The 23,940-nt window shown below is 37.8% G+C and overlaps 2 protein-coding genes across 6 annotated transcripts in view; one reads left to right on the top strand and one right to left on the bottom strand.

The window, feature by feature from the left end:
* Positions 1-23,940, top strand: part of RAD9B (RAD9 checkpoint clamp component B) — a 44,648-nt gene that overhangs the window by 18,939 nt on the left and 1,769 nt on the right. Inside the window, exons 8-11 of one of the 3 annotated variants that reach the window (XM_008688881.2) lie at positions 49-113; positions 726-848; positions 3,465-3,714; positions 16,914-17,518. In XM_008688881.2, coding sequence (XP_008687103.2) covers positions 49-113; positions 726-848; positions 3,465-3,714; positions 16,914-17,042 — 567 coding nt within the window. In that variant the 3' untranslated portion in view covers positions 17,043-17,518. Of the gene's footprint in view, positions 1-48; positions 114-725; positions 849-1,289; positions 1,835-3,464; positions 3,715-16,913; positions 17,519-23,940 lie in introns of those variants that run through there. The other 2 variants (XM_008688879.2, XM_040619934.1) reach the window with 2 other exon arrangements.
* PPTC7 (protein phosphatase targeting COQ7) overlaps positions 17,750-23,940 on the bottom strand; it is a 40,333-nt gene continuing 34,142 nt past the window's right edge. Inside the window, exons 6-7 of one of the 3 annotated variants that reach the window (XR_005831749.1) lie at positions 22,708-22,884; positions 17,750-18,587 (exon numbers count right to left, since the gene is read on the bottom strand). Coding sequence is in view for 2 of the 3 variants with exons in the window: in XM_040619936.1 (XP_040475870.1) it covers positions 22,826-22,884 (59 nt within the window). In the remaining variant the exon portion in view is untranslated. Of the gene's footprint in view, positions 18,588-18,992; positions 22,885-23,940 lie in introns of those variants that run through there. The other 2 variants (XM_040619936.1, XM_040619935.1) reach the window with 2 other exon arrangements.

Here is a 23,940-nt window from a genome sequence, read left to right as displayed (position 1 = left end):
GTTTTTTAAATAAAGATTTCAACTATTTTTCTTCTTTTTCTCTTTCAGGGAATGCTGACATTTTCAGAAGCTACACATGCTCCTATAGCCATTCATTTTGATTTTCCTGGGAAGTAAGTCCTTGGGAACTTTTCTCTCTCCCTCCCTCCCTCCTTCCCTTTCCTCCCTTCCTCCCTTCCTCCCTTCCTTCCTTCCTTCCTTCCTTCCTTCCTTCCTTCCTTCCTTCCTTTTGTTGTATATCAATAATAAAACCCTTTGGATCACTTTGAAATTAATTCATACCTCAAGAATTCCTTAACTTTACTAGCAATACTTACCAAACTAAAATTTTGAAGGATGCCATATATGGCATTTTTAAATTGGTAATTGAAAAAGATATATTCTACAGAGTGAAACATTATAAATTTGGCATGGTGCTAAATTAATTGCCTAAATAGAAAATTATACATGGCTTAAACAAGTCTAATTTCTATGAAACGATGGTATTTCATATGGTATTTCAGAACTAAATTTTCAGAGATTGGGTTAAGATAGATGTGCTTTTTGAAATTGGATCTGATGATGTCTAAGGACCTTTTCAGCTCTTAGGACTGTTAATTTGTGAAAAGACAAATAGGACTTCTACTTTTACTGTCTCTTTTTACTTCTGAAGTGTCATTTTCTAATTTTCCTAATGCCCATCAGAAAATGTGTATGATGCTTGCTCTGACTTTGCCTTTTTTTAGACCTATGGCTTTAAGTATCGATGATATGTTATTGGAAGCTAACTTTATTTTGGCTACATTAGCTGATGAGCCAAGTAGAGCATCTTCTCCACAATCACAGTGTCTTTCACAAAAACAAAAAAGGTAAGACCAACGTTTTAACATCTTTATTGGTTGGGAAAAAGCCATTGCAATCTTATTCTGAAATAATTCATTGGCATTCATTTAGGAAACAATCAAGGAGTAAGACATTGGAAGATCAGAAATATTGACTGAATCAGTAAGAGCTACAGTAGGACCTAACTAGCATAGAAATATCACCAATCATGCACTAGACATTTGCTTTTTCTCTTCTAATCAGAATTTGACAGGACTGTCTGGTTTATCTTTGTTATTACCCAAGCCCCTTATTTTCAGTTTTGGCAGTCATTTTTTAGGAGGGTGTATGTTAAGGTTCATAGGTAAGTTTCTGTTCACTGCCTAGAACTCCCTTTCTTGGACATAGGGATAGCTTTTGTTTTTCTTTTCTTCTTTTGTCTCAGTAACTTTTTTTTTTTTTTTTTTTTTTTTTTTTTTTTGGTGCAGGGTACTTCACTGTAAAAGTAACTTTAAGGTACTGTGGGAAATTTGGAAAATAGAGAAAAGTACAAAGAAGATAAATTGCACCACCTGGAGATAGCCACGGTTAACATCTGGCTCACTGACTTTTCTTTCAAACTTTTTATTTTGCATAAGATGTTTTAAAATAAGATCAGGATCATATAGGATATGTAGTTTTCTATCCTGTTTGTCCCCCCCCAAAATATATTGTGAACGTGTTCCAATATCACTGATTATGACTTAGAAACATGATTTTTAATGACTGTGTGGAATTTTTTCATACAGATGTATAAGAATTTGAATTTTTTTCCTAACTCAGGCCCTGTTGCTATATCACAAGTTTGTCTCATGCACATTGGGTTGCTTTACTGAAGAATTTGAATGTGTAGAGAGAATTCTAATTAATCATATATGTAAATTTTAGCTTTCTTTTAAAAAAATTATTTAAATTCTAGTTAGGTAACATACAGTGCAATATTGGTTTTAGGAGTAGAATTCAGTGATTCATCACTTACATACAATACCCAGTGCTCATCATAACAAGTGCTCTTCTTAATGCCCACCACCCATCTGCCCATCCCCCACACACCTCTCTCCATCAAGCCTCAGTTTGTTCTCTGTCATTAAGTCTCTTATGGTTTGGGCAGAAGACTTGAACAGACATTTCTGCAAAGAAGACATCCAGATGGCCAACAGACACATGAAAAAGTGCTCAACATCACTAGCCCTCAGGGAAATACAAATCAAAACCACAATGAGATACCACCTCACACCAGTCAGAATGGCTAAAATTAACAACTCAGGAAACAACAGATATTGGTGAGGATGAAGAGAAAAGGGAACCCTCCCACACTGTTGTTGGAAATGGAAGCTGGTGCAGCCACTGTGGAAAACAGTATGGAGGTTCCTCAAAAAGTTGAAAATAGAGCTACCCTATGACCCAGCAATTGCACTATTGGGTATTTACCCCAAAGATACAAATGTAGTGATCTGAAGGGGCACCTGCACCCCAATGTTTATAGCAGCAATGTCCACAATAGCCAAACTATGGAAAGAGCCCAGATGTCCATCAACAGATGAATATATATATATATATATACACATATCACATCTTCTTTATCCATGTACATACATACATATGTATATAGACACAATGGAATATTATGCAGCCATCAAAAAATGAAATCTTGCCATTTGCAACAATGTGGATGGAACTAGAGGGGGTTATTCTGCTCAGCGAAGTAAGTCAGTCAGAGAAAGGCAATTATATGATCTCACTGATATGTGGAATTTAAGAAACAAGGCAGAGGATCATAGGGGAGGAGAGGAAAAAATGAAACAAGATGAAACCAGAGAGGGAGACAACCTATAAGAGACTCTTAATCTCAGGAAACTAACTGAGGGTTGCTGGAGGAGAGGGGGTTGGGGGGATAGGGAGGCTTGGTGATGGACATTGGGGAGGTTCTATGTTGTGAATGCTGTGTGTTGTGTAAGACTGATGAATCACAGACCTGTATCCCTGAAACAAATACTACATTATATGTTAATAATGGTGAAGTTTCTTATGGTTTGTTTCCCTCTCTCTCTCTCTGTTTTCTCCCCCTCCCATATGATCTTCTGTTTTGTTTCTTAAATTCCACAGAAGAGTGAAATCATATGGCATTTGTCTTATTTTGCTTAGCATAATACACTCTAGTTCTATCCACATTGCTGCAAATGGCAGGATTTCATTCTTTTTGATGGCTGAGTAATATTCCATGATCGATCTATCTATCTATCTATCTATCTATCTATCTATCTATCTATCCATCCTAATCTCACATCTTTATCCATGCATCAGTCGGTGGGCATTTGAGCTCTTTTCATAGTTTGGCTATTGTTGCTAATGCTGCTGTAAACATAGGGGTGCATGTGCCCCTTCAAATACAAATATTTTTGTATCCTTGGGTTAATACCTAGTAGTGCAATTGCTGGATCATAGGGTAGTTCTATTTTTAACTTTCTGAGGTAAATTTTAAACTTTCAACAATCAGTTCTATGTTGTTTCAATATATTCTCTAAACTAGTGTTATCATTGTCATCCCATATTGCTTCATTAGGTATATAAAAATATACATTTCCAGGCAAACAGTTCATTCATTTAATCCTTTAATACCTCAGGTCAGATCTGATGTGTTCAACAAACAACAATTCAAAGACTGGTAAAAATGTAACCAGCAAGGCCCCCGGATGTATCTTGAGAAAAGCAGCACCCAAAAGGCTTTATCCTAATGAGACTCAAACAGACATCCCTACATTGGAAAACTGTGGCAGCCCTATAATGAAAAGAGTGAATGGAGACATTAGCGCAGTGCCAGAAAGCAGTGTCAGCAACACGGAGGAGGTGCCAGGGTCTTCACATCTGAGGAAGGTAAAGGGAAAATGTTGAAGAATTCTCATCGTCTGTCTCCTTTCACAGTCTTCCTGCCCAAGCCCACCCCAGTGTCCTGAAAATAGTTTCCTTACTTTTTGATAGGGGAGAGGTGAAATCAGTCTGAGATGGAGCAAAGACTGACTTATACACTGTCAGTACAAAAGAGTTTAAATTGCTCATTGAGCAATAAAGTATATTCAAGTAGATATTTGGGTCACTTGTATTAAAGAATAAATTATGATTGCTTACAGGATAATCTTTGAATACAAATAGTATGCTGACATCATATAATTTACTTTCTAAGATAAGTGTCCTCATTTTATTTTTCAAATTGGGTTGGGAAATCCTTTACTCATTGTAGTACAAATATAAATTTCATCCCAACAAATATCACCAGTTATTTTTTGTGGAGTCCCTGTTAATAACCTATTGTATAACCACGTTTTACTAGCTGGATGATAAGCTTTACAGAATGGTATTGTGTTAAACCTTAGATATCTATTGAACTGAAGATAAATATGATTTATTAGAAACTGAAGTATCTCAAATAATAAGTCCCAATTTAACATCTTTACATTAATGTTTTATTCAAGCTTGATTTACTGTTGCTATTATTATTGGTTTGGAAATATGAGTTTCTTAGAAATTTGAAGGGAGAAATAGTATTTCTAAAAGTCACTATCTTATGCTGTATAAAAGACTAAGGGCAGTAAAATTGGGTAGTAAACTCCATTCATTATTCAGTCTGATGCTGCTTATTGAATACCTATTATATGCCTAGCAGTTACAGCAATTTTCTCTTGTGTATTACTAGCTTGGCATAAGGTGAAAACTGAAATTTGTCTTTCATTATACAGAAACATTTTCCCTTACTGTTTTTTTTTTTTTTTTGTCACACATATTGTGCTTACTTTTTCAAAGGTAACAACACAAAAACATTTTCTGGCCACTTCACTTCCCTGAAATTCACATTAAGATTGCCCATTTCCTCACTAGGGAAAGTGACATTTATAAAGAACTATAAGCTCCATGAGCACCATTACAGGACTCTTCTTCAAATTTCCCATCATGTCACTTGAATTCTAAAAACAAAGTTCTATTTTAAAGGGTATTATTTGTCTTAATGTGGCAAACTCCTGCAAAACTGAAATTACAATATGGTTGTTATTTAGATCCTTATCATCTTCCACCCAAACTATTGTGAGCCTTCCCATTGGCCTCCATGACTCTGTTCCCCTCTACTCTGGTTCTCCTCCAATGTATAGAAGATTTTGTCCAAACCTTACATTTATGGTGAAGTACAGAGGTTTAGAGTGCTGGCTCCAGATTTAGAATTCCTAGGTTCACATCCCTGTTTGCCACTTATTAGTTGTGTGACTTGGACAAGTTACTCCTCTTTGCCTTGGTTTTATTATCAGTAAAATGGGGATAATAATAGTACTACCCATTAAATAGAACTGTGGAAATTAATTGAACTAATATATGGAACATGGCTAATGCTCATTAAATGTTAGTTATTGTTATACATCACTCTCTTGGATCATTTCCCTTGTCCCATAGGATTACAACTAAACTCCTTGGAATGGCATTCAGGGACTATCCCTAGGGTATTTATTATGCCCTTCACTAGGCCTCCCCCTTTCCTCCTTCCTGCTTCCATACAAAACATAGTCTATGCCGGGAATGACAGATAGGTTTCCTCTTTAGTGACACCACCAGTCACTGGTTGGGCAGACTGAACTGAGCGTGACTAAAGCTCTATCTGTAGTTGATGAGCAGTGTTTGCCATGCACACAGGAGGGCCACCACCTGCGAACCAGACCCGAGCTATAGCCATTATGGTGCTAGTAAGAATCTGATAATAATATGGCCCATCCTATTTGTTTGCTTGTTTGTTTTTAATTTTTCATTTTAAGATAATTTCACTTTTAAAAAGTTGCAAAAACTGGGGCACCTGGATGGCTCAGTTGGTTAAGTGTCTTCCTTCAGCTCAAGTCATGATTCCAGGGTCCTGGGATTGAGGCCTGTGTCAGGTGCTTCTCTCTCTCCTTGCTGGTGCTCGCGAGTGTGCTCGCTCTCTCTCTCTCTTTCAAATAAATAAATAAAACCTTTAAAAAAAAAGTTGCAAAAATAATACAAAGAATTCCTACATACCCTTCTCCCAGACTCTCCAAATGTTAACATTTATAATAGTACAATTATCATTTCACCAGAGAAAAATCAGAAAATACAAATAAGAGATTATCTGAGATAATCACTACAAACACTTCTATTATTACTGTTAGGACTTTTTCCATGCACATATACACACACATGCTTGCACACATACACATCACATTTTTTTAAATATTTGAAATAAATTCAGACTCACTTGCAGAAGTAGTATAAAGAATTCCCATATACTGTTCGCCCAGATTCCCGAAATATTAACAGGGTCTCCTTTAGTCAGGAACATTTTCTAAATCATGTTTTGTCTTTCTTTACCTTGACACTTTAGTAGAATGTCCCTGAATTTGAATTTTTCTGATTTATTCGTGATTAAATTTCAGCTGTGCATTTTTAGTAAGAGTGCAACAGAACGATGCTGTGTTCTTCTCATACATCTTATCTGGAAGCACATGATGGAGATTTGTCGTCTTCTTGGTGATCCTAATTTTTGGTGATCCTACTGTTTTCTGTTAGTAATTGAAAGTGGCTTGGTGGGTGATACTTTGAAACTCTGTAAATATCCTGTTTCTCTTCATACTTTTTGCCCACTAATTTTAGCATCCACTGATGTTTTTTTGTCTAAAATAGTTATTACTGTAATGCTTGACAAATAGTAATTTTTCTATCTTCAGATGCAACTCCACTTTAACAACTTTCCTTCTCTCCATTTATGTTATTCAATTATTTATGTCATAAAATACTCTTGGATATTAATTTTATTTGGGGGGTTATAATCCATTACTATCATTTATACTGGGAGCCTCTGTCTCTTTGACATATCTCCAGTGTTTTTTGAGCACTTCCTTACTTTTTGGAAACTTAATAGTATTCTAGGCTTAACTTGTATTTCCCAACTCCAACCCAAATGGGATCAGCCATTTCTCCCAAGATTCCTGGTTCCTTTGATCAGAGATGGTAGACAGAAACAACTTCTAGGTGGTAGGTGTGCTCTTTTGTACTGGGATTTCCTTGCTTCTAGGCCCTCAGCAGACCTCAAAGCTAGGAAACGTATGCATTTATTCACACACACACACACACACACACACACACACACACACTGATCAATTTTTATATCTATTTGTATACATACATATATATGTACATTAAAACCCATGAAATCATACTGATACCTCCAGTTCCAGTCCAACACCACAGGGTTCATACTGGCCTCCCCCATTTCTTTATTTTATTATTATTATTATTTTAAATATTTCATTTATTTATTTGAGAGAGAGAAAGAGAGAACATGAGCAGGGGGAGGGTCAGAGGGAGAGGGAGAAACAAGCTTCCTGCTGAGCAGGGAGTCCAGTGTGGGACTCGATTGCAGGACCCTGAGATCATGACCTGAGCCAAAAAGGCAGACGCTTAATGGACTGAGCCACCTGGGCGCCCCTCCCCTGTTTCTTTATAACTCCTTTGTCTGACAGTGAAAAACTTGGCTGTTTTTCCTCACAGCCTGTTTACTTATTGTTCAATCTAAGAGCAAATAATTTCAGAATTGCTAATCCACACCCCTGGAAAAAATGAATCTGCTAACAGAGGTACAATATTTGTGAATATTATTTTGTCTTCAGCTATTAAGTATATATTCAAAATACTGTTTCTCAGGGCACCTGGGTGGTACAGTCGGTTAAGCATCCAACTCTTGGTTTTGGCTTGGGTCATGATCTCATGGTCGGGAGATCGAGCCCCCACATCAGACTCCATGCTTGGCACAGAGTATGCTTGAGGTTCTTACTCCCTCTGCCCCACCTGATTGTGCTCTCTCTCTGAAATGAATAAAAAAATCTTTAAAAGAATACTGTTCTTCAAAGTTACTCAGGTTAGTTTTCTTCCCTCCTTCATATTTCAGTATGATTATATAAATCATCTTTAATGCAGGTAGCTTTGTTTGCTTGTCTTCCATTTTGGTTCTCCGAAATCCTTGTTGATTTGGGTTTTTGAGTGCTGACCTATGAACAGCACCAGAACTCAGAACTATACAAAGGGTGTAGCAGAGCAGTGTCACTCATTCCCTTCTTCGCACCCTTTGTAGAAAATAAATCTCATTAGTTTTTCATTTGTCATTTATGTTTCTTTTTGCACAAATGAACAGATACATATATATCTTATTTCTTCTTCTTTTTTATAAATGCTCTTTTCCACTTTGCTTTTTTGCACCTAGCAGTACTGGAAATCACTCCATATCACTTTTATTTTTCCCCTCAATAACTGCATAGTATTTCACGTGTGATGTACCATATAGCTAATTCAACCATTCTCTTATATGTGGGCATTTAGATCCCCTCTTATATTTTACAATTACAAAGCTGCAGTGAAACCTTTTACACATGTAAAGGTTTTCATATTGTCTGAAATGTATCTTCAAGGCAAATTCCTGAAAGTGTGTTGGTTTAAAAGTGCATATGTTAAAAAAACAAAAACAAAAACGTATGTAGTTGTTAGGTGCTGCCAGATTCTTCTCCGAAAGGTTGTACCAGTTTGCAGTCCCTCCTGCAGTAGAGGGGAGGGCCCGTTTTCTCCAGCTTGCCAAAGAGCATGTATGTCATACTGATAGTTGAGAAACGGTATCTCAGTGTAGTTGTAATTTGCATTTCTCTGATTGTGAGGTTGAACATCATTTCATGTGTTTAAAAACATTTGTAATATTGGGGCGCCTGGTGGCTCAGTTGGTTAGGCATCTGACTCTTGGTTTCAGCTCAGGTTCTGATCTCATGGGTCGTGGGATTGCACACTGACTTGAACTCCACACTCAGCGGAAGTCTGCTTGGATATTCTCTCTCTCTGCCCCTCCCCACTCTCGTGCTCTCTCTCAAATAAACAAATCTTTAAAAACTTTTAAAACTTTTGTGACTTTATTATCTCTTCTCATTTTTCTATTTCTTTGTCCTTCAATTTTTAAGATATATATATATATATGGATATTAGCCATTTATTTATCTGTGATACATGGTGCAAATATTTTCTCTCAGTTTATCAGCTGTCAAATTTTTAAGGTTTTTTTTTTCCATGCAAAATTTTTTCATTTTATGTAGTCAAACTTATTTTTTAAAAAATTGTCATTGGATTTTGAGTCATTAATTAGAAAGAAAGCCTTTCCTCGTGTGGAAGTTAAAAGAGAAACTCACCCACGTTTCCTTCTAGAACTTGTATGGTTTCATCTTTTTTTTTTTCTTTTTCTCTTTTAGAGAAAGAGTGCATGAGCAGGGAGGGAGGGATCAAGTGGGGGATTTGGGGAGGGGCAGGGCAGAGAAAGTAGGAGAGAGAATCCCAAGCAGTTTCCACGCCCAGCACAGAACCCAACACAGAGCTCCATCTCACAACCCTGAGCTGAAATCAAGATTTGGACACTTAACCGACAGCACCACCCAGATGCCCCTGATCTCATCTTTTTAGATTTACATCCTGAACCACTGGGAGTTTCTCATCTTGTGTATGGTTTGAGGTAGGGGTCCAATTTATTTTTTCAAAAGGGCTACCCAGCCATTCCAGAACCTCTTCTTTTAAGGTCTACATTTGCCCTACTGATTTGAGGTGCTCCCTTTGTCATATACTACATTTATGTATGTTTTGGGATCTATTTCTAGACTTCCTTTTCTATTCTGCTGATCTGTTCATTTGTCAGAACCACGTTTTTCATCATAGAGGCTTCAGAGTATGTCTGAATGTTCAATAGTCTGTATCCCTTTGTAGATTTTGTCAGTTTTTCCTGGCTATTCCTGAATGTTGAACTTTAATATCAACTTATCTAGATCCATAAAAGTCTGTTGTCATTTTTTATTGGGATTTCCTTAAATTTCTATTAAGTTGAGGAAAACTGACATATTTATCATGTTGAGTCATTCTGTCCCAAAACAGGCAATATATTTCCACTTGTACAGGTCTACTTTTGTGTCTTTCAGGGGTGTTTTAAAATTTTCCTCATATAGGTTCTATACATTTATTACATTTATTCCTAAGCAATTAACCTTTTATGATGCTATTGCAAATGGAGTTCCCTCTGCCATTATATTCTCCAACTGCTTATTATATGTATATGAAGGCAATTGTCTTCTTGTGTTAATTTTATATCCTATTACCTTGCTGAATTATTTTGTTAACATTAGTTTTATCATTGATTCTCTCAGGTTTTCCAGACATACTATCATCTTTATAGATAGTTTTACTTCCTCTTTAATGCCTCCAAACTGATCTTTTTGTTCAGCTGCATTAGCTTATAATCTCTAGCACAATGTTGAGTAGCAGTGGAGAGTGGGCATCCTTGCTTAGTTCCTAATCTTAGTGGTAAGGTTTGTCTTCTACTTTTGCTCATGCTATTGTTCCTACAGCCTAGGATGATAGCAGTTCTTTCTTTTCCACCTTTCAAACTCCTACCCATCCTTCAAGGCCCAGCTCAAACGATACTTCTCATTTTGAAGTCTTCTCATTCTGCTCAAAGCACTTGTGCATCCTATTCACTGTCACAGTCACATAATAATTTAACATACATGTTTGTTAATCCATTGGGTAGACTGTCAGTTTATCAAGAACAAGCCTGAGTCTTACTTATCTGTATCCTAGTGCACTGCCAGTGGTTGGCAAACCTTCAGTACTGGTTTGGGATAGCCTAGGAAAGTTTTTAAAATCCTTTCAAGTAGCATCACAAAATTCCAAAATGAAATCAATTTCAGTTCACTTTAAAATAATATATGATAGTATATTACTTTGGGAAAGGGGATTTTCAAAATTAAATTATGACAGAGTATTTCTATGTTCTAAACAATAGCAAGTGTTTTTTTTCCATTGTGGATTTTCAATAAGTTTAAACAAGTTTTCCACAGTTCTCAGAGCACCAAAATGGGGGAAATACGTAGATTATTAAAAGAAGATTTTATAATAACCTATCTTCTTACCCAGTTCATATTGGACTTGAGGTTAATTCCCAGTTGCATGGCTGTTCACAAGCATTTTCCATTAGAAGACTGTTAGACATCAGGAAAGGGCTCACTCATTCACTCATTCAAGATTTAAAGGCTGAAGAGTAGGTGGGAACAGAGAGGGTAGCAAAGAGCATTTACCCTAATAACAAATTTAGGGCAATTTTCAAAAACCAAAGTAAATCTAAGTTTCTAGTCTATTGTATAGCACCATAAACATTATGAAGAGTTGTGTGCATTTGATATTATACATTGTACAAACACAGGTGCTCTCTTTAGGTCATTTCCAGCTTTAGGATCTTGACCTTGGTCAAAACTAGATTCTTCAGAGGCAACTGAGACTATGCCTCTCAGTACTGTATTAATTTCCTATTATGGCTATAACAAATAACCACAAATCTAGAGCCTTAAAACACCACCAGTTTATTGTCTTATGGTTCTGGAAGTCAGAAGTCCAAAATAGGTCTTACTGGGCTAAAATCTAGGTGTCAGCAGGGGTGTGTTCCTTTCTGGAGACTCTAGGGAACAATCTGTTTTCTTGCCTTTCCTAGTTTCTTGAGGTTAACTGCATTCTTTGGTTTGTAGTTCTCTTCCATCTTCAAAACCAGCAGTGGGGGCACCTGGGTGGCTCAGTTGGTTAAGCGTCTGCCTTTGGCTCAGGTCATGATCCTGGCGTCCTGGGACGGAGCCCCACATCAGGCTTCCTGCTCAGCAGGGAGCCTGCTTCTCTTTCTCCCTCTGCCCCTCTCCCCTGCTCATGCTCAAATAAATAAAATCTTTTTAAAAAAGTTTAATAAAATTATGAAATATATTCATAAAATTAAAAAGAAAAACAGCAATGGCTGGTCAAGTCTTTTTCACATCACTTTACTATGACCTTAATTCTTCCTCTCTCTCCTTCACATTTAAGGATTCTTGTAATTCCATTGGACCCACCTAGATGGTCCAAATCAGCTGATTAGCAACTTAATTTCCCTCTTCCACATGATGTAACATATTCACAGGTTCTTGGGATTAAGATGTGTACATCTTTGGGGGGGCATTCTATCACAGCTAATTTGGGGTGTTCCATCTGAAGCAAGAATTCCATAGCTGCTGTCAGACTGCCACTATGCAGAGGGCATCTTCTCCTTCTGATGTGTGAGGATGAGCCAAGAACAGGGCTCATTCATTTATTCATTCATGCAACTACCATGCAATTCCCACAAGTATCGGTTAAGGGTCATGTGTTTTAAAACTGAGGGCTTCAGAGCGGAGGGGGGGTGGGGGAATGGGATAGACTGGTGATGGGTAGTAAGGAGGGCACGTATTGCATGGTGCACTGGGTGTTATACGCAACTAATGAATCATCGAACTTTACATCAGAAACCAGGGATGTACTGTGTGGTGACTAACATAATATAATAAAAAAAACATTAAAAAAAAAAAGGGTCATGTGTTTTAGATGTAGGGAATACAATGAAGAGCAGAATAAACAAGAAAGATTCTTAAACTTGATTATTGACTGGGGGGAGATACACATTAAACAAATAGTCACATGACTAAATATATGCCAATTTTAAAAAACCATGATAAGTTCAATAAAAGAAAAGTTCAAGATGCTTTGAGAGGATTTAAGATGTGACTGGCCTAATGTAGGTCAGAAAGCCTTCTCCTTGGGGGTGCCTGGGTGGCTCAGTCGTTAAGCGTCTGCCTTTGGCTCAGGGCATGATCCCAGGGTTCTGGGATCGAGCCCCTCATCAGGCTCCCTGCTCCCCTGGGAGCCTGCTTCTTTCTCTCCCACTCCCCCTGCTTGTATTCCCTCTCTCACTGGCTGTCTCTTTCTCTGTCAAATAAATAAATAAAATCTTAAAAAAAAAAAAAAAGCAAGCAAACCTTCTCCTTGAAACTGGTGATTGGGCTGAGCTAGAAAGGTTAAGGTAGTAGAGCTGGGTGAATATATGGCATGTGCAAAGGCCCTGTGTTGGAGGGAGTGTGGTGGTTTTAAGGAAGTGAAGGCTGGCCAGTGTGGTCAGAGAGCAGATAGCCAAGGGGAAACAGTGGCATGGGGTGAAGTTAGAGCAGTTGTTGAGTACCAGATCATGCCTCAAGAGTCCTGGAAACCATGTAAATGGCCATTTAAGTACCTTGGCATTTAAAGTTTTTGAAGAATTTTAACAGGGAGGGCTGACAAAGTTGAATTTTTATTTTAATAAAAAAATTTTTAAAAAAGATTTTATTTATTTGACAGAGAGAGAGAGGGCACAAGCAGGGGGACAGGCAGGCAGAGGGAGAGGGAGAAGCAGACTCCCCACTGAGCAAGAGGGATGTGGACCTTGATCCCAGGACCCTGGAATCATGACCTGAGCTGAAGGCAGATGCTTAACTGACTGAGTCACCCAGATGCCCTATTTTATTAAAATTTTAATTTTTTTAGTGTTTGTTAAATGTTTTAATATTTTTTACCCTTACTTAGTTTTAGTTTTGCAGTGAGGCTTTGCCTTCTACCTCTTTTTTTTTTTTTTTTTTTTTGGTTTTAATTCATTTGTTTACAGTGTTGTATTAGTTTTAGGTATACAATGTAATGATTCAACATTTCATACATCATCACTGTGCTCATCACTGACAAGTATGCTCCTTAATCCCTGTCCCCCTCCCTTCTGGTAACCATCAGTTTGTTCTCTGTAGTTAAGAGTCTGGTTTTTGGTTTTGTTTTTTTGTTTTTACAGATTTTATTTGAGAGGGAGAGAATGAGTTGGGCAGAGAGAAGCAGAGGGAGAGGGAGAAGCAGACTGAGCAGGGAGCCCAATGTGGTGCTTGATCCCAGGACCCTGGGATCATGACCTCAGCCAAAGGCGGACTCTTAACCAACTGAGCCACTCAGATGCCCTGAGTCTGTTTTTTATTTGTTTCTCTCCCTTATTTTTCTCCTTTGTTTTCTTAAATTCCACATGAGTGAAATCATATGGTATTTGTCTTTCTCTGACTTACTTCGCTAATAAGCTATACTCTCTAGATCTATCCATGTTGTTGCAAATAGCAAGATTTCATTGTTATGGCCGAGTAATACTCTGTTGTATATATAATACATCTTCTTTACCCATTCATCAATTGATAGACACTTGGGCTGCTTCCATATTTTGGCTATTGCAAATAATGCTGCTATAAACATAGAGGTGCTTGTATCACTTTGAATTAGCATTCTTATATTCTTTGGGTAAATACCCAGTAGTGCCATTGCTGGATCATAAGGTAGTTCTATTTTAACTTTTTGAGGAACCTCCATACTATCTTCTACAGTGGCTGCACCAGTCTGCATTCCCACCAACAGTGCACAAGGGTTCCTTTTTCTCCACATCCTCGTCAACACCTATTTCTTATGTTGATTTTAGCCATTCTGACAGGTGTGAGGTGATACTATAGTTTTGATTTGCACTTCCAAGTGATGATGAGCATCTTCATGTGTCTGTTGGCCATCTGTAAGTCCTCTTTGGAGAAATATCTGTTCATGTCTTCTGTCCATTTTTTTTTTAAGATTTTATTTTTGAGAAAGAGAGAGCACAGTGCATGGGGGGAGGAGCAGAGGGAGAGGGACAAGCAGACTCTGTGCGGAGCCTGACATGGGGCTTGCTCTCATGACCCTGAGATCATGACCTGAGCTGAAATCATGAATTGGATGCTTAACCAACTTGAGCCACCAGGCGCCCCTTCTGTCCATTTTTTAAATTGGATTGTTTGTTTTATGGGTGTTGGGTTTTTATAAGTTCTTTATATATTTTGGATACTAACCCTTTATTGGCTATGTCTTTTGCAAATATCTTCTCCCATTCTGTAGGTTGCCTTTCAGTTTGTTGATTGTTTTCTTCGCTGTGCAGCAGCTTTTTATTTTGATGTAGTCCCAGTAGTTTATTTTTGCTTTTGTTTCCCTTGCCTCCGGAGATATACCTAGAAAGAAGTTGCTACAGCCAATGTCTAAGAAGTTACTGCCTGTGTTTTTTTCTAGGATTTTTATGGTTTCAGGTCTCACATTTAGGTCTTTAATCCATTTTTAATCTATTTTTGTGTATGGTGTAAAACGTGGTCGTTTCATTCTTTGCATGTTGTTGTCCAGTTTTCCCAACTCCATTTGTTGATGAGACATTCTTTTTCCCATCGGATATTCTTTCTTGCTTTGTTAAAGATTAACTGACCATATAATTATGGGTTTATTTCTGGATTTTCTACTCTGTTCCATTGATCTATGTGTCTATTTTTGTGCTGGTACGATACTGTTTTGATGACTACAGCTTTGTAATATAACGTCAAGTCTGGAATTGTGATGTCTCCAGCCTTTGCTTTTCTTTTTCAAGATTGCTTTGGCTATTTGGGGTCTTTTGTTTTTCCATACAGATTTTAGGATTGTTTGTTGTAGTTCCGTAAAAATGCCATTGGTATTTTGATAAGGATTGCATTAAATGAGTAGATTGCTTTGGGTAGTAAAGATATTTTAACAATATTTGTTCTTCTAATCCATGAGCATGGAATGTCTTTCCATTTCTTTGTGTCATCTTCAATTTCTTTCATTAGTTTTTTTATAGTTTTCAGAGAACAGGTCTTTCACCTCTTTGGTTAGGTTTATTCCTAGGTATCTCATTATTTTGGGTGCATTATACAGAGCTTAATTTTTAAAAGTTAACTGTAGAGCAGCCAAAGCAGCTACTGTGTGAAGAATGGGGTACCGTGAGGCAAGGATGGAAGCTCAGCTGTAGCATCTGAGATGGTGATTCCTTAGAGAGGAAGGGACGTGGTCAAAGATGACAACTAACTGAGGAGGTAAAAATAACAGGATTTGGTAATGGATTGGTTATGGAGGTTAAAGGAAAAGGAGGTTTCAGAAAGACTTAGGTTTGGAGAAACAGGTTCACTGCTCACTAAGATCACAAAGTCAGTTTTGGATATGTTAAGTTGCAGAAATCAAGTAGGTAGTAGGATGTATGGACTGAAGTTCAAATTTTAACTGAGACTCCCTGGCATATACAGGTGGTCATTTCAGCCAGGGATGTGAACGAAATCTCCTGCAGAGGACACAGAGGAGAGGACTGCCATCATAGAAAGCAATGGTTCTTAACCTGGGGCAATTATGCTCCCCAGGGGACATGGAGCAATGTCTGGGGACATTTTTGGATGTTGCTGTTTGGTAAGGGAGCTGCTACTGACATCTAGTGGGCAGAAGCCAGGGATGCTGCAGCATCCTCTGCGGCACAGCACAGCCCCCATGATGAAAACTCATCAGACCCAAAATGGCAGTAGTGCTGGCATAGAAAAACCCTAATTCAAAGGGTGGGTAGAAGAGGGCCAGCCAGCTGAAAAAGTCTAAGGCAACCAGGAGAGTGTGGCATGAGGAAGGTACAAGAAGAAAGTGTCAGAGTGAGTATCAAGTGGGATGAAGACTGAAAATGGCCACTGGCTTAAGGATGTGGTGATTTTTGGTGACCATAAGAACAGTTTGTAAAGTGGGGGGGGGGTCAGCAGCTTTTTCAGAATGGACTGAGGAATAGGAGAATGAGAACATGGAGACAGTGAATGTAGACAGCTTGACAGCAGAGGTGAGGCAATAGTTGACGCAGGGGGTGGGATGGGATAAGGCTATTTTGTATTTTAAAAATGAGAGACATTTGATTAAAGTGCTGATATTCCTATTCAAAAGAGAAGTGGCATGGGAGGGCCTGGGAGGCAGTGACAGGGAGGGAACGACTGGCTTCAGCTGGGAGTGGTAGCTTCAGCTGCAGCAGGAGGGAAAGGGGAGAAGATGGATTAGTCAAGCAGGATTGCCTGCAGAGGGTCCCTCAGTCTGTCTCTCGTTCCTTGGTGTGAGTTTTAATGGCAGAGGAGTCCGAAGATCACTGATCCCAAACTGTTCCTTTCAGTCAGGGAAGGGTTTTGTTTGGGGATGTGCTGTACCAGTCATGAAGGTTTGGGTGTTCCATGAACCATCACCATCAAAGCTAGGGAGACCATGTGGGCCAAGTTTCTGAAAAGGGGCTGTTACCTGGAACATCTACTGAGCAGTAACTTCCGCTCAAATAAACAGTGGAGTTACTTTTTTCCCTCCAGTTTTCTTGCATGTTCTTTGGAGCAGTTTCTTCTGACCAGCAAGAACACTTCGACCACCCATTTGACAGTCTGGCAATAGCAAGTGACAGTGAAGAGGACATGAATAATGGCAGTTCTTCCACATTCTAACACTTAATGTTGGCTGAATTGGCCCCCAGCCCATTTGCTAGCTCACTTGCACCTCAAATATGTTTTCACGTTTAGTCTATAAAGATACCTTCTTGGACTTCCTTGAAATGGGAGGATGGGCTTCTGCTTTGCTAAACATCATCATCTTGTATGACAGCCATATCTAGAAATAGCTGCTTGTTAAGTGTACATATTTGCTTTAAATCCATTATGCTACTTGGAGGCAGAGGAGTCTTCTGTGCAGGGAAAAAGCTCATTAGATTTCTTCAATGCACGTTCACACTAGAGCTTTTAGCATTTTCTTTGCCAGTTTTATAAAGGTATTTAGACTTTTTTCAGCAGCCATTTGGAGTGCATCAATACGGCTTGTCGTTCTGTGACTAGTAGGTAGCTTTTGTATTTGATTGCAGACATTTGAGTTTTGGTGCTTTCAGACATAGTAAAAAGCTATGCAGTCTTTTCCCATGTAATGCCATGACTTTTTTGTCCATTGCTTTTTATGTTTTGTTAAGATTTTAAGTAAAAATAATCCCTGAAAAAAAGGTCAAGAATAATAATAGATAGCTACCCTCCTCACTTTGGAGTCTTTTTATATATTGTAAAATTTTATTTCATAGCCTTAAATTGTTCTGATTTTCAGATGTGATTTTTACATTTTGCAGTGGGATGCAGAACAGAATTTAATGGAACTGGTGCCAAAAAATTATTTCTGTATTATGACATAGAGCAGTAACCTCCACTGCAAGAGCCTAGGTTTGGAGTAAAATGAGGTAGATGATGAATGTTTCTGTTCTTTGCCCCTTTAAGAATTAGCTTCTTACCTGAACAGACTAAAAAATCTGGCACAAAACCATTATTACATAATATGATGCATGCCTCTCCCTCCCTCAAAACTGTTTATAGTCAATTATAACCTGACAAACTCTAGACTTCTGTAAGATCTTACTGTGAAGTCTTTGTGAAACCAACAAATCACAAGGAAATGTTAACTGGCAAGCAGTTGTACATTACATTTTATGAGGAATTCATACATAAAGGTGGCTGAGTGAATTAGTAAACTTTATTATTTTTTTTAATGATTTTTTATTATATTATGTTAGTCACCATACAGTAGAATTAGTAAACTTTAGAACTGTGAACAGAGTTCTAACTAAAACCAGAATGAATTTGGCTCTTGTAGCTTAGTAATGAGTCAGAGCTACCCACAATTACCTAATAAAAACTCAAGTTCGTCCCAAAATATTCCTCAATGAATGAAAATGGGCCTTCACCAAGCTTTTTGTGGAAACTGGCAATGCCCACATAATTTCAAGTCCTTTCATACTGTAGGCTAAAGATTTACATATCTTATGCTTACACTGATGATTAACACTGAATTTCACATATTTCTGACAGAGGCAGATGACGACAAAGAGAGCATTTATACCCGAGTAACTGTAGGTCTCCTTGCAGAGGGTGAAGTTTCTGGTTCACTCACTGAAACAGGCAGAGGGGTGTAGGTTGTGAAGACACCATCATCAGTAATTGCCTGGATACAGCACCAGCCTGGAAAAGATAGTTACACTATTAAATTATATATAATTTAGGTTTTCGAATTTGTATACAGAATGTTAAGTTTAAAGGACACCAGATTTTTTTGTGGCTTCATTCCATACCATTTGGAAGATGCAAAAGCCTTCTTAGTTGGGAAAACATCTATATTTTACATTCAATTATCAGTCCATTTTGATGGAATTTCTGAGGCAGCTCAACTGATATATTAAACCAGCTGGTGAAAAAGAGCTAAGGGAGATAAACTAGTAAAAGACAGAAAATGACAGCTACAAAGTAAGGAGTCCCTGCTAGAATGAGTAAGAGGCTTGGAAATGAGGGCTTGATATAGAGACCAACAAAATGCCAAGAGCTGGTGTCTTACTCAGTTACAGTTCAAATTAAGAGGAGTTACACAGATTAGTATAAATACTATATTTATTAAATATCTTTACAGTTTATTTAAATGTATTTACAGAACTATTCCTGCATAAGTTATATTTCAGACATCCAATTCAGGTCATTGCCTCTTGGGTAAGACAAATAATGATAGTCTCAACAGAAAAAAGCAGCTCATTAGTATACACAAATTCAAATTTGCTTCAGTATTTAGCCATCTTTGCCACAAACTACCTGCTAACATTTAAAATTTTGACATGGACACAGTTGCTTTTTAGTTGAGAAGTTCAATTTTGCAAAGAATTTTTTTTTAACAGATAGGATCCAAATGCTTTCTGCTTCATATTTTTAATTTTATAAGCAGATTTTGGGGATTTTTTTTCATACTGTAAAATTTGTTAACTGCAAAAATGTGACAGTTTCCAGGGAAATTGGATGCTGTAGCTTCTAACAAAGATAGCTGGTATAAGGTGACAAGGAACTATGAACTTATTCAAAAGTACAAACATTTACAGTTCTAGCCAATCTTGTTTACAATCTCCAAAATGCTCAAAACTGACTCAGTGAATTCCCACAATTCCTGCCTTGTTACTTGATGTGGTAGGTTGGTGGTACTGAAGGTGGTACTGAAGGCTACTGTTCTATGCAGAACAAATTCAGCTGATAGAAGAGGACACTCTCCTATCATGCAAAGCTTGAAATCTAGTTTCTACTCTAGACATAGCCCACCCCCCAGACATGCATACCTGGAATGGATTCTTTTGTGATTTAGTACCTATCAACCATGTTAAGCCAGTACAGTAATTCAGGACAAATAACTTGTTTCCCCCACCCCCATTTCTTCTTTCAGTTTTTAAGAGCCTATGGACTCTACTGCATTATCCATTCAGTAAAATTTTTTTTGTGCGCAGGCAGCTTAAGTTCACAGGAAGAAATAAGGTTCTGATATGTTTAGAGTGCACATTTTAAAACAGAATAAAATAAAAATTTCAAGCATGTGATAAAAATATTGATTTTTATAATACAGTATTGCTTTATAAATATAGATGGAAAAGCTATAAACTTTACTGGTCTTTGGTGCATCCAGAGAGGGATAAATAATTTGCCATTTGTAAATTAGAAATCCAAATTCTCTTTTGTTATAAAAGTCCATTACATGAGGCAAATGTGTGTGTGTTTTATACTGCTTGATTTAAAATACAATTAACACACATCAAGTTCAGAATCAGACCCACCAAGTGGTATATCTCAGTCACACCCCACAGAGACTTGGGTTCTGTGACCTGGAAAATTCCAGTATGGGTCCAGCAGAGCCGCTAGTGACTACTGGGAATGGAAGGAGAGTTACTTGTTAAGCAGCACTCCAACTGATCACCACCACCCCCTCCCCGCCCCTGGCAGTCATAAAATTAATTGTGTAACACGCAAAGGACAGGGCAAAAAGAAAATAGAAAAAATATTCTGTGTCACTAATCCACAGGCCAGGTCCAAAGTCAGTTCCCTTGTGAAACTCAAATTCTTGTCCCACTATTTTCAATATCACGGACACAAACACATTGTTGATTCTAACAGTCATTTCTCAAAAAAGACCAAGTTGATTAAATGAGTCGTGTAAAACACCACCAATCTAGCCTTATAAAGATTGTGTCTGATGGGTTAAATGAGAGCAGAGAAAAAAGCCAGTGATTTGACCAGCACCGCTCTTACAAGAAATTAAATGTAGGCATTGGAAAATTAATGCAAAATATATCCAGATCATAAGGCTACATACCTCTGACCAGAAATAATTAAAAACCCAAACAAAAGAACTAAAATTGTCAGTCCAAATATAAATGTATTCCTTCTAACAAAACCCTTCTGGATGCAACTTTCTTTACTTTTTAAATACACAGAGACTGCAAACAGTTTGTGCAAAATAAATACCCTGCCACTTGCCACTCACGCTGCCATGTTTTATCATAGCACGATGGGTACTCATTATTTAAACAGAATATTCCTCCACCCACCCCTCCCGGCCCTGTCCCCTATCTCCTCTACCAAAGAATTCTGTTTTGTCAAGTTAGGGTAGTTAAGGCATTCTGACAAGTAATTAAAGGTGATTCAAAATAGATATCTAACATTATGCCAATTTAGGAATAGTAGATAAATTACTGAACGGCTTACAAATGAATAACTCATTCTTATTATAAATGAAATGCCTGTTACAAGCATGATGCATTGAAATATAGTAATGACATGTACATGGTACATGTTAAACAATTTTAAATAAAACAAAAGCTTGACAGTTACTCAAATATACAGTACAATTTCACAAAACAAAATCTTTTAAAACAAGTTGAGGTAACCTCAAACATAAGTTTTAATGCAATAAACCAGGGAATAAGTATCTCCTTTAGAGAAAGACACTTTCTGTATTCTCCTCCAGTAGATCCTCATCAGGTTTAATTGCATCCTCATCTATACACCAATGTTACCTGACTTATATATAAAACATGGCTTTAATTTAAGGATTTCTAAGTATATATATTTTTCTACCACCAAGTTAATGAAGGAAAAAAAACTGACCCAAAAATATATATCTTTACAGCAGTCAACTTGTACACAAACCTTAAAAATAAGTTTGAGCTTGCAGATAAAGGGAAAACTGAATGCGGGGTAGTTTTATAAGGAAACTATACACTGCAAGATGGCTATTCAGAAACTGTAAACATTAAGCTTGATTCAGAAACCCCTAAATTTCTGTGTAGGGCAAATGCAAATGTCAGATCATCACCAGGAGTTTTCCTCGTGGACTCTTGTGCTGTTGCCACTGCCCACGGTGCTCTTTTCACACGGACTCCCTGAATTTGGTGCATGCTCTACGGAAAGCAAGGCTAGTAATGAAAGTTCTGAGAGGGAGACTAGGAGTAGCATGACCATCAAAACCCAACAAAATTCAAAGTTACAGCTGTCCGTTCTCAACCCATTTGGCCTGTGGGCCTAGAGCTCCCACACAGGGATATCGTATCAGAAAGCTGGGAGGAATTTCAGCCATAACATTAAATTTCTAGGCTTTGAGGTGTTTTATAATCTTGAGTAATTTTTCCATTGAAAAAATTTGGTAGGGAGTCTCCCCAATGCCTCCTGCCAATCAGGCCACCAGCCTATAATTTGGACTAATCAATAAACTGCTGGAACTTTCCTCACAGGAGCACAATTAAGCATCTTTTAAAAACCAAAAAACATGTGCATCCATAGAACTAAATTTTTCTTCCAATTTGTAACAAAAAAGCTCCTGGGATGAAGATTTCATAATCCAGAGCAATGTTTTAGAGCAGAATTATAAGCCCCTGAAAAATAGGAGTTTATAATGAAAACATAAAGCCACACCAATCATCATAACAAAGACTGTATAGTACACATGTAACATTTCTTTTGATGATAATGTATGTTTCTAGTAGATGTACCATAACATACAATTTGTGTTAGACTTTTAAAATCCCTTTTACACATTGTAATTTTGAATTCACTTTACCAACACCACTCATTTTCAATACTTAAACCATTTTTTGAAACATAATAGCCATTTTGGCATTGAAAACCTCCATTCTATCACAGAAAGGACAGTAAGAAGTGAAGGTCAATCTTCAAATCTTGATTCTCTTCCAAGTTGCTGGCAGATATGAGCTAGTAAATGACAGTAGTGGTTCTCCACAAAGATCTCAACCAGGTCTCAAAAAGACAGGCAAAGGCTTACATCACTGGCCATTGAGATCAGTGGCAAAGAAACACAGTCCTGCCAGCAGGATCAGCACACATGACAAGGGAGAATTTGGGAAGATGGAAGGAAAGGCTGGAGTTGACACCTAGGCGAGTCAGTCTGTATACTCAGCCACTATTGAAAGAAGGACAGTGATGTCATCTGGCTTTCCACCTAAAATGAAAATGAAAATGAAAATGTCTTCAAATGAAAACTCAATTAAAAATGTAAGCCTAAGAAAGTACTAAAAGACAAATGCTTGCAATTCAGGCAGGTTTGGTTTGTGCTCTAGTAGAAAAAAGAAAATATTTGATAAAGAGAAATAGTTTTTAAAATTACATGTAACTTAACAAGTTTTTTTTTTAATTTTTTTTTAAACCTTCATTGCTTCTTTATAACAGGCGCTCTATTAAAATGGCCACCACATCCTCTGTTTATAGCAATCACAGCAAAGACAAAATCTGGTTAAGATAAATTCTGCCTGACGAGAAAGTTACATGCTTCTACTCGCAATCCTAATTTGGATAAACATATCTAATGTTTTGAAACTAGGAATAGTCTTGTATTCTAATCTGCCAAACAGCTATGGCATGTGCTTTTTTCTATTTTAATACTTCCTGGAGGGCTAAGAAACGCTTTACATGTCATAATATTGTATCAGCAAAAAACTGACCAACTCTGTGAGTTCTGATATGATAGCACCAACATGTCATCCCAGCTCTAAGACTGAGCTACTGGCCTGCTCCCAAAGTTACATATCGTTCAGTAGATAGAAGGACTCTTTAGGCAAGGACAGTTTAACATTGCTTCCCTCTTCAAAATCTGCTGTGGTAATTTGGCAGGCAAATATTGTCAACGAGTCCCACAAAGCCAGAGCAAAGGGAGAAGTGAAATGTCAGACCCGTGAAGGGCAGAATGTTAAACTGTTAGGAATGTCCAGGGCCTCCAGGCAGACTTGGAGGCCTTTTGGGCTCAGGTCCAAGCAGTGGAGTGGTGGCAATAAAGGGCTTCAGGTTCTGCCTGCCTCTACAGCCAATGAACTTCAGTTTTGGAGGGCATCCTCTGTGGGGAAGACATGATGACATGCACTTGCTCTTGTGCCCCAGTATTAGGGCCCGCTGACCTTGCTCAAAGCCATGGGCTCACAGCTGGAAGAGGACACCTCACCAGTCTCACCCCACTGCTCTAGTTTACCTCACTCCACAGCCAAGAATGCTCGCATCCCACTAT

The sequence above is a fragment of the Ursus maritimus genome, unplaced genomic scaffold, assembly GCF_017311325.1.
Source record: "Ursus maritimus isolate PB19 unplaced genomic scaffold, ASM1731132v1 scaffold_33, whole genome shotgun sequence".
Taxonomy (NCBI): Eukaryota; Metazoa; Chordata; class Mammalia; order Carnivora; family Ursidae; genus Ursus; species Ursus maritimus.
Note: the sequence above shows the minus strand (reverse complement) of the source record. Positions and strands in the feature narration are given on the sequence as shown.